We start from the raw sequence: 15744 nt of genomic DNA, 5'->3' as shown, positions 1-15744 counted from the left end.
CTACGAAAAATTGGAAGTTGGAGATGCACACAAGCAAGGTAGTTATTGGGAAAATGGAAGGTATCTGTTGGGAGGAAAATGATTCAAATGATTAAAGGAATGGGAAGCAACATTACTCCTCAGGGAGGGAAAAGCACGGATGGAGAGGTGGGAGCCTGTGAAAGCCTGATATCTGGCAATGCCTCCAAAGCACTTCATCTGCTTACCATAAACTTTACAAGTAAGGTTCAATGCCTGGCTCAGTCACTGTAGTATTCCTGTGCAGACTGCTAGGTAGAAGACATTCAAATTTTTGTGAGTGAATGGAGAGGCCCCCATCTGAGATGATGAATATACTGGCAGAGAAAATGAGACAATTCCAGGAATTCTATCTTGCCTATAGGCATGTGACTTGGTCCCAGATCAGTTTGTTTCAGAGTCAGGGAAGTGTTAAGAAGTAAAGCATTAAGAATGGACTGGCCAGGCCAAGGTGTGAAGATGAACTAAGGACTCTCCCAGAAAGAGACCAGTTCTCCCAAACTCCTCCATCTGCCTTAATCACTCCCCACAATCTGCACTGCTTCCATTTGCAAAACAAAGACAGCAAATTGTTTTGCTTGGAGTGCTTCCAGCACCCCAGGAGTCCACTTTCCCAAGGAGAGTGCTACCAAAGAATAACTCCCTCGTTAATCAACAGCCCTAATCAGACATCAAGAATCAACAGGCATTTACACAAAGCTGATGAAGGCTTGGCAAGTGCAATTTTAGATATTGATCCACACAGCTGTGCCGTTTGCCACCAAGACTAATTTTCTCCCTTTCTAAAAGAAAGGGTTAGAAAATAGTTCCCACAAAATATGTAGAGTCAGGGGTCAAAATAAGAATGCAGTGACCTCACCAGTTGGGAGCTGGTTCCATTTACCAAAGATAAAGATTAATGTAATTCCACATACACCTGCCAACCACATAATCTCCATCACTACCTCCCTACCTCTTCCTGCACCCTGGCCTTCATCTCCCACCGGTTTTCCCTTCAAACCATTGTCACTTCCGTTGGAACTTTATCATAGGAGCTTCATGAAGTAGATACATGATCATTGTTCCTCATGATGTTAGAAACCAAGGCAAATGGAACAACCAAGTCCAAATGAACTAAGGAAACATACCTTTTGATTTCAAACTTGAGATATTAAAATCTACCACTTAGACTGTAAGTCTCCCACCAGAAGTTGGGGGAAAAGAGGGATGGGTAGAGCAATTCCTTCATCACCCCCTCTCAATTCCTCAGACATGGCAGGGCAACCTCCAAAAAGGCTTCACCTGTGATTCTCTCTGAGCTGACACAACATAACATGGTACATTTCTAAGAGAAACAAACCTCTGGTTGCCCACCAAGCTAGAGACATGACAACGTGAAAAATTAATGAGCTTCCAAATCCAGCTTACCACATGCTGATCCTTGAGACTGCTAAATCAGATCATCAGCGAGGTGGGGAACAGGGGAGGGAGAGGAAAAGCAGGGGATTAGAATGAAAAAGCCACAGCCACCAGCTGCTTGATAAACCTGTGAGTTGTTGAACTTGTCAGTGCCTGCAGCAGGCTCTTTGGAGTGGACCGGCGAGATAGAATTAATTTTTAATACTCACTGTTCCCCCAGTCCCAATCCCAAAATACAAAGACCCCCGTGGTTTATTTAGCTCTCATTAACTACATCCCCCGGTGATTTTTCATCAGCACGCCAAGCTGGTTGGACCACTGAAGGACTTGTTTTCTTCAATGTGCAATTTTAGGCACCGTTTCTCTTCTTTCCCCTTTTGCTTGTTTCCAAGCTTTAATAAGCAGGAAAACTATCTGGTGTGAAAGGGCATCAAAACCCAAGCAGCATGGTGACTGAGGAGCATGCTCTGCCATCTCTTTTCTGTTAGAGTCACCAAGACAGTCTAGAGGTGGTGGTGCGGGTCTTAATAAGAGGGAATGCTTTTTTCCTTCCTGTGCCTATGTGCAGAAGCAAAATTCTGGAAAAGAAGATTCTCTTGGAGTGAGAAACAAGTTGGTAAATGTGAATTGACAGCAAACTCCAAAATTGAAAAGTGAATTGCCTATATCAGTGTGGATTATATATATTAGAAGAGAATTTAGAGGATGAAGTCTTGCTCTAAAGGAGCACTGAGTAATGACTAAATTGTACTTTCATAAACAGAGGCTCCCAATGAGGAGGATATGTCAAAGGAACACTGCCAAACCTCTGCCTTTTTTGAGAAGTCTGGGACCTAAACTTTCAGAGTCTATTTTGGTGTAAAACTAATCTGAAATGGACAGTACACTGATCCAAACAGAATATGAAGCCCCAGTGTGCATATTGAGTCTCTAAAATAAGTCAAGTATTACCTTATAAACTCTTCCTCTCTCTATCTGCTTCCTCCCTTATTCCCTGCCTCCTTATTTGTTTCCTTTTAGCTCTGAGCTTGAAGGAGAAACTTTCACTCTAGGCATTGAAAGAGTATGGAAATCAACCATGAAGTAGAGAAGAAGGTATCGATAGAATTTAGATTCCTAAGTCCCTTTACCATGCTGAGACACAAAGTGCACAATGGAATGATGATGATGCACACTGGTGATCTGTGTGGCTCCTCTGTGCTTCAGTTTAGGCAAGGATCAGAGTCAGATGCAGGTTCAAATCCTAGTTCTGCCATTTAATACCTGGGCAAATTTTTTATGACATGGGCAAACTATTTAATCTCCCTAAGCCTCAGGTTGTCCATTTATAAAAACAGGATAATAAATAGCTATCCCAAAAAATTGTTGTGATAATTAAATTAACATGCATAAAGATATACAGCGCTCAGTACTTACCTTTCATTAGTATAGTCTCAGAAACCTCATAACCATCATCCACTCTTCCTCTTACCCTGACAAAGCAGACTCCCTGCCTCATTTATAACTTGCTTGTCAAAAGCACAAGCACACCCTCAGACCAGGCACACTTTTCTCCATCCTTAGAACCCACCTTGAAAGAATGGCTGTCTGGTAGTCCTGCAGTTGGGCTGCCTACCACCTGTCCCCCGGAGTGCACTTCCAGGTGGTACATGCCCTCAGGTACTTGGGACAGCAGAGACCTGAGGACAGACAGTGGAGATCTTTGTGAATCAAACACTGTGAAAGTCAAAACTAGCAGCCCCACCTGATCACTTCAAATCTCCTCCCTGACCCTGTGCAGCAGAGCTAACTAAGGATTTCTGTATTCTATTTTTGACCTATATCCACTAACCCACTAGACTCTAAAAATTGAATTCTTCCACAAAACAAGTTATTATTTTTAAATTAAAAGTAAGTAAATTTTTTTAAAAAGTCCTGAAAATGTTCAAGAGACATTGCTAGTTTCCATTTTTTTAATAAATGACAGTTCCAATTAGATGAAGAGATTTATGTATGTGAACATAGCAAGTTGAGGACAAAGTGGGACTTGAATCCTAGGCTCTTTATGATAAAAGGCACTGATTTTACTTTCTGCCCAAAAAAATGATCTATAATAATAAAAGAGTAATATGCTAATTGGACCAGATGTCCTTTCAGACAAGCTTCTGGACAAAGCCAAGGCTATGAGGGAAGCCTAGGTCCCGGGTACCAGAGGGAAGCCAGTGCTGTCAGTCGAGAAAGGAAGCCTACTCTTGCACAAAGCTTGGGCATCAGGCCTCTAGTTCACTTCATAATTATCTAAGCTGCCCATAAACACTTCACACCTCCATCAGGAGAATCCCAGCCCAGCTGGCATGACTCAGTGGTTGCAAAATGACCTATGAACCAGGAGGTCATGGTTTGATTCCCAGTCAGAGCACATGCCTGGGTTGCGAGCTTTATCCCCAGTGTAGAGTGTGCAGGAGGCAACCAATCAATGATTCTCTCTCGTCATTGATATTTCTACTTCTCTCTCCTTCTCCTTCCTCTCTGAAATCAATAAAAATCTTTTTAAAAATAGAGAGAATCCCAGACCTTCTCTCTTATTTTCATGGATATCATAGCAATTTCTCTGCCTCTTTGAGGCTGCCACTTATGTTGATTTGCATAAGGGGAAATATGATGAATAAGAAGCTAGATTTATGAAATGCCACCCTTGCAAACCTTCTCATCAAAAATCTTTTAGTATGACCTTAAATATTTAAATCTGCACTGTCCAATCAATGTGTTGGTCAGTAGGCACAAGTCTTTATTGAGCACTTAAAATGTGGCTAATCCCAAATAAGATGTGCCCTATGTAAAGTACACATTAGATTTTTTAAGATTTAATATGCAAAAAAATGAATATACAGTATCTCATTGATAATTTATATATGACAATATTTTGGATATGTTGAGTTATTGAATTATTTTTACTTGTTTCTTTTGACTTTTTTATATGAAGTTTTAAATTATATTTGTGTCTTATGTTACATTTTGATTAGGCAGTTATTTAGATGTTATAATGCCTGTTTTGTGAAAGCAGATAAGTCTTTTCTTGATAATAAGTGTGACAGTATTTCATTCATCATACAATATGTTTTTTACACTTGAATGTTAATTGAACATGATAGTAATCTTCCAATGAATGAGTACATTGAAAAAAGCTAGCACTTCCTTTTCTCTAAAAAGATAGTATAAAATGAATGGTCCATTATTTATATATTAGGATTGCGGAGATTAATTAAACAAGTGAATCTTCTGAGCTTCTACTTATTTCATAGAAAGTTCTTGCAGGAATACACATGCTCAAATAAATAATATCATAAAACCTCTGGGAAATATAAAGCCCAGTGTTAAAACCAATAGTAGTGCTATAAGAAATTTCAGTTCAGCAGACATCTATTGAGCATCTTCAACTTGTAAGGTATTGTGCTAAGCACCATAAGTATCCCAAAGTGGGGTTAAACACATCCCCTGTCCTCAAAGAAGTTGATTCCATAAGGATGAATCTGACAAGTGGGCAACTGACATCAGTGTCAGAGAAACACAGGGCTGAGAAAATGGCCACTAGGGTGACACATGCTATGCTTTTGTGTAAATTATAAAAATATTCCCCTTCACAAATGGAATTACACTCATACACATATCTTATGGATAGATTACTAAGAGATGCTCCTTTCTCAAAGCTGTTGCAACCACAGCCTGGATTTCAGCCCTTAATTGTCCCCTTTTCAATGAAAGGAAAGATTACACTCAATTGGATGTTCTGGGAAGAGGTGGCATTTGGAGTATGGCTGATTAGGATTTCAATAAGGAGAGATGGAAGAGGAGGAAGGAAATGACCATGTTTTTTTCTCTCTACCAATGACCCACTTTTATGAAGCATCTCTAAGACATGAGAAGAGAATTAACTAGTGTAAACTTCATAGGTCAACACAAACTTGAGTAAAACAATAGATTATCTGGAATGCTATACAAATCATATCAAACTCAGCAAACACACTAAGAGGATTAAAGCAATTTTCCTTTCCAGATGGTTTTGGGTTTATACACAGTCATTACAATTATGCCTATTTCAAAAGATGAATTCTTTAGATGGCAAAATGGAACCACTTATTGAAATATTACCAGTAATAGCTATAGAGCTTCTTGCAAAAAAAATATTTTTTAAAATAACTGGAAACCCAATCTAGCCCCTTCTTATGAATATCTCAAAATTCTCCGCCATATTCTCACACTCCTTTAAGCCCTGATAGGGACCTTTTAAGAACATTTTAAAAGACCGTAGCAAATAACTGCAGCCGCAGCAGGAGTGGCTCTAATTTGCCACCAAAATACCACTGAAATAAGCAAAGCACTTGTCCTGTCTGATCCTATTTCAGGGGAATTATACCTCGTCTTGCACATCACCACCGGCAAATCCAAGAAGACAGGAGACACATCACAGGGGATGCTGGGCATTGCAGGCACAGCCACATTCACCAGGTGTATTTCCAGCTGAGAGCCATTGGTGGGATAAAGGAGACTGGACTCCAAATCTAAGCATAAGGAAAAGAGGAATCTCAGGCTGAGCAGAGTCCTAACCCACACAGGAGAATATAAAAACATGGCCACATGGGGGCAATGTGAGACACTGAGTTTGCCTAAGGGTTAAATCAATGTTCCTCATTCCAAAGGCATTTTTGACCCCTATGTAAATGAGTGTTCATTTACAAATTTATGTTAAAAGTTTTATCTCTTCAAGTCGATCCATCTAAACCAGAAAAAATATTTCAACCCTCAAAAAGCTCTCTACTGAGGAAGGGATAGATACACTAAGCCATGGTTAGAAACTCCTGTGTATTGAATTACCTAAAAGAAAGATAACCAAGATTCTGGGGAGACACATTGCCAAGTGCTATGTCAATTGCTTCCATACTTCACTGAGGGTCCCTAGAGTCCCATCTCACAGGTGGGATAAGAAAGTGGACATGGGCTGGTATGGTTCCGTGGTTGAGCGTCAACCTATGAACCAGGAGATCATGGTCCCATTCCCAGGCAAGGCACATGCTCAGGTTGTGGGCTCGATCCCCAGCAGGAGCTGTGCAGAAGGCAACAGATCAATGATGTTTCTAACTCTTTCTCCCTTCCCTCTCTTCTCTGAAATCACTAAAAATATTAAATAAAAAAATAAAAGAAAGTGGACACAGCTTATAATGAGCTCTGCTTCTGTGACATTAACGTGAGCATCTGGAAACAGAGACTGGTCAGTTGGACCGTCTCCCTTCAGGCCCTCTTTTACACCTGTCCTTAGTCAAGGGAAAAAACCATATTCATATTCTTTAGAATTCTTTAGGTTAATAATTAAGAAACTTGTATTTGGTAAGACACAAACCTACCATCAAAAACGACTGTGATCCACGTTCCCCCTGCAATGCTACCTTCTTCAGGTTCAATGTGGAAACTCAGGCAAGGCACTATAAATAAGTGAGAAAAACACTGCTTTTGAAGGTCAAATTCAATCCACCAGCTTCCCCAGTGTTATGAAGCAAAATTAAACATTCATCAGAATCTCCAAAAGGATTGGCAAAGCAGAGATTGCTGGACCCCATCCTAGATTTTCTGATTCAGTATGTTTGGAATAGGGCCAAAATTTTACATTGCTGACCAGGTACTGTTGGTCTAGAAACCACACCTTCAGAACTCCCATTTAAAGGAAAGTTTTAACTGATTCTCTCATCTTAGGCAACCAAAAGCCCAGTGTTCATCAGAACAATCCTGAATTTCTGCTTCCTCTGGAAAGAGCCTCAAGGTCACATTAGTACCTAATTCAATCCATAATAGCTCTTATCTCTCTTTCTCACTCTTTAAAAAGGCAGATGTATTTAATTATAAAGTCACCACTTATTTCCTGTGTTTCCACTTCCCAGAAAGAGGAGAAACGTCTAGACGCTGTCCTAATTTGAATCCTCCTGCTCAGTACACCACCCTCTGCTTTCCCCCTAGATTTGAATACATGATCCGAATGACTCTCCAAGTAAAAATTCTCTAGATTTTGCCTTCCCTATACAGAAAAGGACTGAAGCATGCATCACTGCTGGAATTTCCTTAAAATAAGAAAAGCACTATACGCTTCACATGCTAGGCTAGATTGGGTTCTCCCACCGAAACCTTTGGCTGAACATGACCTTATTAATCCCCCATCTTTGAAAATGCTCCTGAACATGCTGTAGCCAAGTAAAGCCAATTCAAGGAAATGAATAAAAAGGTCACCAGGAAAAGTGTTATCTGCAGAACAATTCAATTTCTGTCAGAAACATTAAATGATAATCTAGGTCACCCTAACTCTGGCTAGCCTAGGGCTTCCATGTACAGGTTTACAGGTGGTACACTGTACAACCAAGGGTGATGGAATCATTCACGTCTAAATAGTTATTCATCGCAGCCCCAGCAAGACCAGTCCATGCTTACACTTCCAAGATGCATTAGATAGTTCTACCTAAAGAAAACCAAAAACAAATGCCATAAAATGACACAGAGGATAATCAGATTCACAGAGACAGAGACATAATTTGAAAAAAGGAGATTTTAATACAAGTAGTCATTAATCACTAAGACAAGATAAGCCACTCCCTTTGGGAAGATAAAACAATAAAACCTAAAAAGAATTACATCATATGACCCAAAAAGCAATTATAAAAGGAAAATTTAAGTTATAATTAAAAGCTCTAGACTATAAAAGCAACCTCCACTGGTCATTAAAAATTGATGTATATATTCATAACTATTTAATATATAACCTCAATTACTAGGCAGAAAAAAATTATTATTAAGCAGAGAAAATTTAAACCCAGAGCAAATACTTTAACACTCTCCCCCCTCCCCTACTCCAAATAATATCTAAGTATCCTTAAACTAGTTCTGAAGGTAACCTGTCATGTTCTATCTATTAATTCCTTCAAAACACATCCTACTTACCTGCCAAAAGTAGCATTTCAATACTTCTCAGAGAGATCAGCCAAGCAATCATCTCATCCACTTAAGTCAATCCTCTCAAAGTTACTCAGACACAGAAAAGCATTTTCAGTTTGGATTGGAGCAGCATAGCTCTTGCATTCTATAAAAAATAAAATAAAAAATTACTATTTCACCGAAACTGGTTTGGCTCAGTGGATAGAGCGTTGGCCTTCTGACTGAAAGGTCCCAGGTTTGATTCCTGTCAAGGGCATGTACCTTGATTTCCGGCACATCCTAGTAGGGGGTATGCAGGAGGCAGCTGATCGATGTCTCTCTCTCATTGATGTTTCTAACTCTATCCTTCTACCTTCTTCTCTGTAAAAAAAATCAATAAAATATATTTTTTAATTTATTATTTATTTATTTATTTTTGCTTAAAAACTGTTATTGTGCTATGTTAAACATTGGAAATTAAAGAAATGATACCAATAAAACCAGAAAATACTCAAAGGGAGTATTTTGAAACTGTGGTGGAAAAGCCAATCTATGAATTTTATATAAAATCATCACAATTTCACTCATCCCTTATCCCACCAACTTATTGTATGCATGTCTGAGTTGGATAAATAATAACATCTCTGATTAGCCAATTATTATACAAAAGCTTAATTTTGAAAAATAAATAAATTCTAGATATCTATTACATCTAGATGTAAATAAATACTAGTTAATGGTGGTTTGGGAAAAGGGTTTTTTTGTTTGTTTGTCAGTCTTCTAGGAAAATATGAACCCTAAAAAGTGAAGACCTTAGCAAAGTAAATGTTAAGTGTTGGTAATGGGTTGAAAAACAGTACCAACGGGAATTGAGGGAAAATTGTTATCCTCACAGTAGAAGAGTAAGAGAGGAAAGAAACAGAGAAAGGAAAAGCTGGATCCTCCAAACTGGATCCCATCTCTCTACCCCATTCCACCATGCCCACTATGCCAGGCCTACCCTCTTTAAACACTGTCTTCATTGGCTATTCTTCTGTTTTGGGGATGAAAAGGGGCTAACCTGACTAACTTAGGGAAGGCCTGTGTGATGGCCTTGCAAATGTATAAATCTAAAGTAACCACAAAGGACGGCCTGAAATTACTACTAAAACCTTTTCATTCAAAAGCAGTTTATAGTGGGTAGTCATATCCTAAGTCAATATCTTCTCCAACAAAGATCAAACTTCTATCTTTACCAAGCCTATCTTCCTTTTGTATCCCTGTGAAATGTCAGGGTAACTTGTAACTTCCCTTTTTCCAGACCCCTCAGGGCACAGCCTAATGTGTCTGGGCCAGGACCTCAAATTCCTTCAATGTTATTGTTATCATGTTAATTGTTGACTGTTAACTATAAGAAGAAAAAAAAGTCCCCTTATTTCAACGTCTGTGCATATGTGCTTTATGTTTTTTATTATTTATTTACCACAAGTAAAGGTCAGGAATTATCTTTCTTTTAATTTTTTTTACTGTTTCACTTCACTGCTGCTGTGTATGTGCTCCATGTGAGTGACCTAGGTGCCTAGGCTGGTGGGTTCGACTTAGAGCAAAAATCGTGTTACATCGCACCGTAAGAATGGATATCACTGACTGTACCCACATAAAGAAAAGAATTATGTGCCTAGCATATTATTTTTTTTATCTAATCTCAGAGGTTCCCCCCTCTGTTCCTGTTTCCCTTCGCTTTCTTCCACCTCCTGAATCTATCACCAATAGATTTCAAGTAACCCAGTTACATCTCTTCCTTTGACTGTAATGTATAAAACAAGGTAAAAACTTCAGAGCACTATCCCAGTACCTTTGGATTCTGCCTCACCACAACATCCTCCCCTCCATGCCCCTCACTTCCCCAGGGATTCTGCATCTTAACATCTCAATCAGGTTTTGTCACAGAGTTCAGATCTTAACTCAAGGCAGCACATGTCCCCCTAGCTTTGCAAAACAGCATGCTGAGCTCCCCAACTCCTTATCCTGCTCACACACTTTGTCTGCTAGCCCCAATGTGGACTAGCTGCAAGTCCTTTTCTAACCTCAGCTCTTCTTCCTACTTTCTAACTTGAGTTTCAGCCTCTAGTTGGGCATCAGTGCCCAACAATACATTCCAAGGTCAGCAGAAATTGAAAAGCCTCAGACTGCCAGATCCAAAAGGTGGTCAGCCTGCAGTCACATCCTCCCCAACACCCAGTCATTCCAGCTCTCAGCGCTCTTTCCTCCCTGAACCTCTAGCTTGTACCTGTGCAGCCTGGAACAGATGGTGCAGTGCCATACATATAAGCCTCTTCTTGTAGCCTGTCCATTCCTCAGTGAGGATTCTAGTTCCACAACCCTCTTAGTGCAAAGGCCTAAGTGCACAGCACTCAGTCAGTTCTAACTGGTGAATATAAATAATAGCCTGGGTTCACCTACTCTGAAATAACTTACACATACATGGGATGGGCAGAACTCACAAAGCCCGGCTGAAAAGCCATATGCCTTAGATAACACCCTGATGCCTGCTCTGGGAAGGCTGCTGAGCGACTCCCTGGCATCTCCGAGTCATAGGGCACAAATATAATATTATGAAAAATGCCGGCTCTAAAACTTTCGTAAAGTTTAAAAAATTAACAGAATTAAATGCATATACATGTTACTAAAGATACATTTAACTTTAATTTTTTTAAATTGTTTTTTATTGATTTTTTTTTTTTTTACAGAGAGGAAGAGAGAGGGATAGAGAGTTAGAAACATCAATAAGAGAGAGTCATCGATCAGCTGCCTCCTGCACACCCCCCACTGGGGATGTGCTCGCAACCAAGGTACATGTCCTTAACCGGAATCGAACCTGGGACCTTTCAGTCTGCAGGCCTACGTTCTATCCACTGAGCCAAACCGGTTTCCGGTTTAACTTTAATTTTTAAGAAAACACCGAGACTAGCAAAATTAGTTACACCATTTCAGAAACTATAAAAACCACAATAAATGCCCAGAAGACATATTTGAAAGAAGAAAAAAAAAACACCTTAGAATTAACTTATAGATATGTCCTGATTAAGATAGTCCAATACTATATAAAATAATCTATATTTAATTCAAATCCACAAACATTTATTATATGCCTAATATACACAGCTCTTAACACAGTGTATATTATATGCCTAATATACACTGTGTTAAGAGCTGGGAAAACTGAGACAAATAAAACTGATTTTAAAAAAACAAACAAAACAAAACAAAACAAAACAGCTGTTCCTTTAAATTGCAATAGTCCCTAAATGTTTACATCTATTTGGAATGGAATTCATTTTTAAAACATTGAATTTTAAGAAAGGCCCCTCCTGAATAGAGGAAGGTACCCAGTAGTATTTGCTACTTAGTTCCAAACCATGGGCTCTAACTTGCTTGTTCCACCCAACAGAATATCCCCAAAATAGGAGTCTATTTTCAATCTGGCTATGCAAATCTAGCATATAATTTCAGCAATTACTCCCAAGCTTAGAACAATGGAAGTAGATATTCACACACTGGTTTTCTTAAAGCCTTATGTTCAGATTTGCATCTTTTCCTCTTGAATAGAGCAAATCAATAATGAATGTGATTTTTCTTAATACAGTTAATCCACAAGTTCTTCCTAAGGATAAATTCAGCCTCCACTTATTTCTTTTAACCAGGAAATTTGCAACCCGAGGACAGCTGTGTGCATTTGGTCTAATCCCTCTTTGTTCTCTCTTTTCTCCATTTTCTTCATCCTCTTTTCCTCCCTCCCTTATAGTCTTTCTTTTGGAACTTTGAGAAATGGAGCTGCAAGGTTGCTACTACAAGATGCCCATTTCCTTCTGTTCCCCGTGACATTGGCAAGAGACGCAATACACAGAAGACAGAGAGCACAGACAATTTGATCAAACAGTACCTTTTTCTGTTTCTTTCTCGTTGTGACTCAAGGGAGAAATTACCTTTCTTCTCCAAATGATCTGATTCCTCTCTGCCAAGAAATGGTGGCCTTGTTATCTGGTTAGAGCCCAGCCCGCAGCTACCTTGAAGGTAACTCACTCACGTTGGACTGTAACTCACCTAACTTGTTTGTCCTGGCCAAACGTGCGCCAAAGTAAAAGTTCAGAGCCAACTCTAGGGCAAGTTTAATGATTAACACAAACTATTTAGGATTTTTCCTTGGATTTTTTTTTAACTAATGACCAAAGAAAGGGTGTCTTGCATTTTTCTCCACTTACTGCATGTGCCACAGACAAGAATTTTAAGTAAAAGACCAGTAAGACAAACAGGCATTCAATGATTGAAAAAATTTGCCAGTAAACCAGTGACCAAACCCAGGACCCAGGAAAAAGGACCACTAGAGGACTGACCCCCATTCAAGAGCAGGCTCTAGCTTCTCATCAGGAGGAATGACCTGTAAGTAACCTGCTATGGGCTGACGTTCTCATAACAGGGGTGTGAGTATAAAGTAACAGAAAAGGGAAATGACTTGTTCAAAATTTTGCTAAGAAAGAACCAACTAGCCTTCTTTGTTGTTTTACTTTCCTCTGACTCCGGTCCTTGCTTTCTTAACCAAGAGGAAGTCCTTGACTTTTAATAGAACCCAGACCATAGATCTTAGTTATTGATTTGACTGTCTCTTGATAAAGAATCTGAGAAGCAGAGAGCCTAAGAAGTCAACAGCACCTTCTTACATGGACCGGCTGATATTTCTGTCTCTGTTCCACCACCCATTTTAATTTACATCACCAGCTTCTGATCATGTCAAACCATGCCCAGCAGTTCCTGGCCAGAAGAATATCTCATCTCATTTCCTTTGGGAGAGGAGCCTTTCTGAAAGAATTTGATGTCCCTGAGTCTCTACCACAAAGGACCATAAGTAGACCTGGGAAGCATTCCCAGCAAGGCCAGATTTAATCTATGGAAATACAGCACAACCCTAATAAGAGCAGTGGAACAACCCTGTAGAAAGTATGGGAGTTGACACTGAATCTGCTGTATATCACAGCTTGGCAACCAATGACAAGCAGAATAATTTTCGTAGCTGCAGCCAGTAGAGTAGAGAGAGGGTGCCTGGCCAGGTTGAGCAGGTGGGATGTCAATCACACTGCCACCCTGCCAACCAACTGAAGCAATTCCCACTCTAGATCCTTCCAATGCAGGTCAACAAGCATCAGTTGAGCCATATTTGTGTGCCTTGAATATGAGTAATGGAAAAGAAGGGATAGACCATGTTTGGGATTTCAGAAGTATTTGCAAATTTTTTGTAATGGAAATTATATTCATGAATTACTTAGATGATTTAATATTATTTTTTTAAAGAATATAACACAGTTTCTGTCCTCAAAGTGCTTGCAGTCTGGCAGGGAGTCAACCTTACTCATCTCAGCTTCTCACAAAGGTCCCTTTCCATATAGCACACTCTCTTGCTATCTCCCTCTCTTGCTCTCTCTACAAGTTCTTTGCTCCTTCATGACTACAGGGAATAGCTCCTGTTGCTGCTAACTTGCATGTACTGTACCATCCCTTATTGGCCCCTGGGTGGTACAGGTAAAATAACGTACAAAACCCATGTGCTTGGGAGCAACAATGAACTACAGCTAGTTCCCCATTTGGATGAGCAGACCTGATTGGTTACTCTAGCATTATATAGTCTAGGGGCATATGGTGCTCTATGCCTCAATGATCCCGAAGACATCATTTAATTGCAACATTCAGCATAGCTGGGTTCACACTAACACAGAGAGTCATAAGAAAACAGTGAAATCAAGCTCATATTTAACTGTAAGGTAACCAACTGTTCTAGTCTCCCCTGACTAGGAGCTTTCCCAGGACATAGGACTTTCAGTGCTAAAACAGGACAAGTTCCAGGTAAACCAGAATAATACCACCCTACATCTAAGAAAACAGGGAAATGTGTATAATGCACCTTAGATAGATCTCATTCCAGAAAGTTTAAACATTTTATAAAACACATTGGCACTCCAAGGCGGTAGACTTCAGTTGCTCATAAAATTCACGTACGTGGAATAATGATTCCTGCCATGTCAGATTAAATAGATGTTGCAATGTCCAATGTCTTCCAGACCACAAAAACACTCTTATCTTCGAATTTGGAGCAACTGTAAAAGATATAGGCAAAACAGCATAAGTCAGTTTTTGAGTTACAATACAGCTCCTTCTCCCAGGGTTCAGCAGAATTTAAAATAAATCACACCAGCAACAACACAAAAGCAATCCATTTTTTCTACTTTGATACCACTTTATTATCTGAGTCCAGGAAACCAGCTGAGATTTCACATTTAGTTTTAAAATTATGGGAAACATTGAAGTCCTACATTTCCACAGCCTGATAGAATGCTTGCTTGAGCCACAGAATGTTGTGATCCTATCAAGTTCCGTATCTTAGAAGAAATTGTTTTAAAAATGATATTTGCCCCTTCTCTGGCAAACATTGCATAGCTAATAAAACAGCAGATATGAGGAACATTCAGGAAATGAAAATGAGGGGACTCCGAAACTATAGAAATAAGATTGCCTTCAGAGTTAAACAATGAAAACAACAACTAACGGATCAAATTACTCAGTAAGACTTAAAGCTACAAATATGTAGAAAGAAAATCATTCAGATGGCCTATTTGTGAAGATGCATAGTGGGCCAGTTTTCTAGAAATGATCACAAATTTTCCATCAATTACCTCATTGAAAGGAGGGTCTGTGTCTCCCTAATTCTGAAGCTGGGCTTGGACTCACTTAAAATTAACAGGTGTCAGAAATGATGCTGCCTGATAGCTAAGGTTAAGTCAGGAAATATAATGCAGTTTCATCAGGTGTGCTGTGACCCACCCTGTAAGAGGCCCGACTACCTTGGGGCCACCATGCTATGAGGAAGCCTTCAGTCAATACTCCTGATGGTAGTCCTGGAGTTTGCTCCTCCAGCCCAGACATTAGAGCCATGAGTAAATGGGCCTTCACACCATTCCAGCTCCCCAGGCATTCAGTCACCACCACCTGCCTTTCCATCTTCCCACTGAGACCTTAAACATCATGTTTCAAAGACCAATCTTCCCTATAATAAAATAGCTAGGATCTCAGCCGAGACCAGTTTGGCTCAATGGATAGAACCTCGGCTTGGGGACTGGAGGGTCCCGGGTTCGATTCCGGTCAAGGGCATGTACCTTGGTTGCGGGCATATCCCCAGTGGGTGGTGTGCAAGAGGCAGCTGATCGATGACTCTCTCTCATCGATGTTTCTAACTCTCTATCTGTCTCCCTTCCTCTCTGTACAAAATCAATAAAATATATTTTTAAAAAAAATAGCTAGGATCTCATGTCACTGATGTTAGGATGGTTTGTGATTAAGCAAGTGTAACTGGACTCTATCCTGAAAGCTTAG

At 39.7% G+C, this 15744-nt stretch overlaps 1 protein-coding gene across 3 annotated transcripts in view; it reads right to left on the bottom strand.

Moving 5' to 3' along the window:
• Positions 1-12438, bottom strand: part of PKHD1 (PKHD1 ciliary IPT domain containing fibrocystin/polyductin) — a 385065-nt gene extending 372627 nt beyond the window's left edge. For all 3 annotated transcript variants that reach the window (XM_036415099.2, XM_045572881.1, XM_045572882.1), the window contains exons 1-5: positions 12270-12438; positions 8374-8514; positions 6795-6872; positions 5810-5954; positions 2987-3095 (exon numbers count right to left, since the gene is read on the bottom strand). In XM_036415099.2, coding sequence (XP_036270992.1) covers positions 2987-3095; positions 5810-5954; positions 6795-6872; positions 8374-8425 — 384 coding nt within the window. In that variant the 5' untranslated portion in view covers positions 8426-8514; positions 12270-12438. The remainder of the gene's footprint in view (positions 1-2986; positions 3096-5809; positions 5955-6794; positions 6873-8373; positions 8515-12269) is intronic.
• Between the last annotated feature and the right edge of the window lie 3306 nt (positions 12439-15744).

The sequence above is a fragment of the Pipistrellus kuhlii genome, unplaced genomic scaffold (assembly GCF_014108245.1).
Source record: "Pipistrellus kuhlii isolate mPipKuh1 unplaced genomic scaffold, mPipKuh1.p scaffold_m20_p_5, whole genome shotgun sequence".
In the NCBI taxonomy this organism is placed as follows: domain Eukaryota; kingdom Metazoa; phylum Chordata; class Mammalia; order Chiroptera; family Vespertilionidae; genus Pipistrellus; species Pipistrellus kuhlii.
Note: the sequence above shows the minus strand (reverse complement) of the source record. Positions and strands in the feature narration are given on the sequence as shown.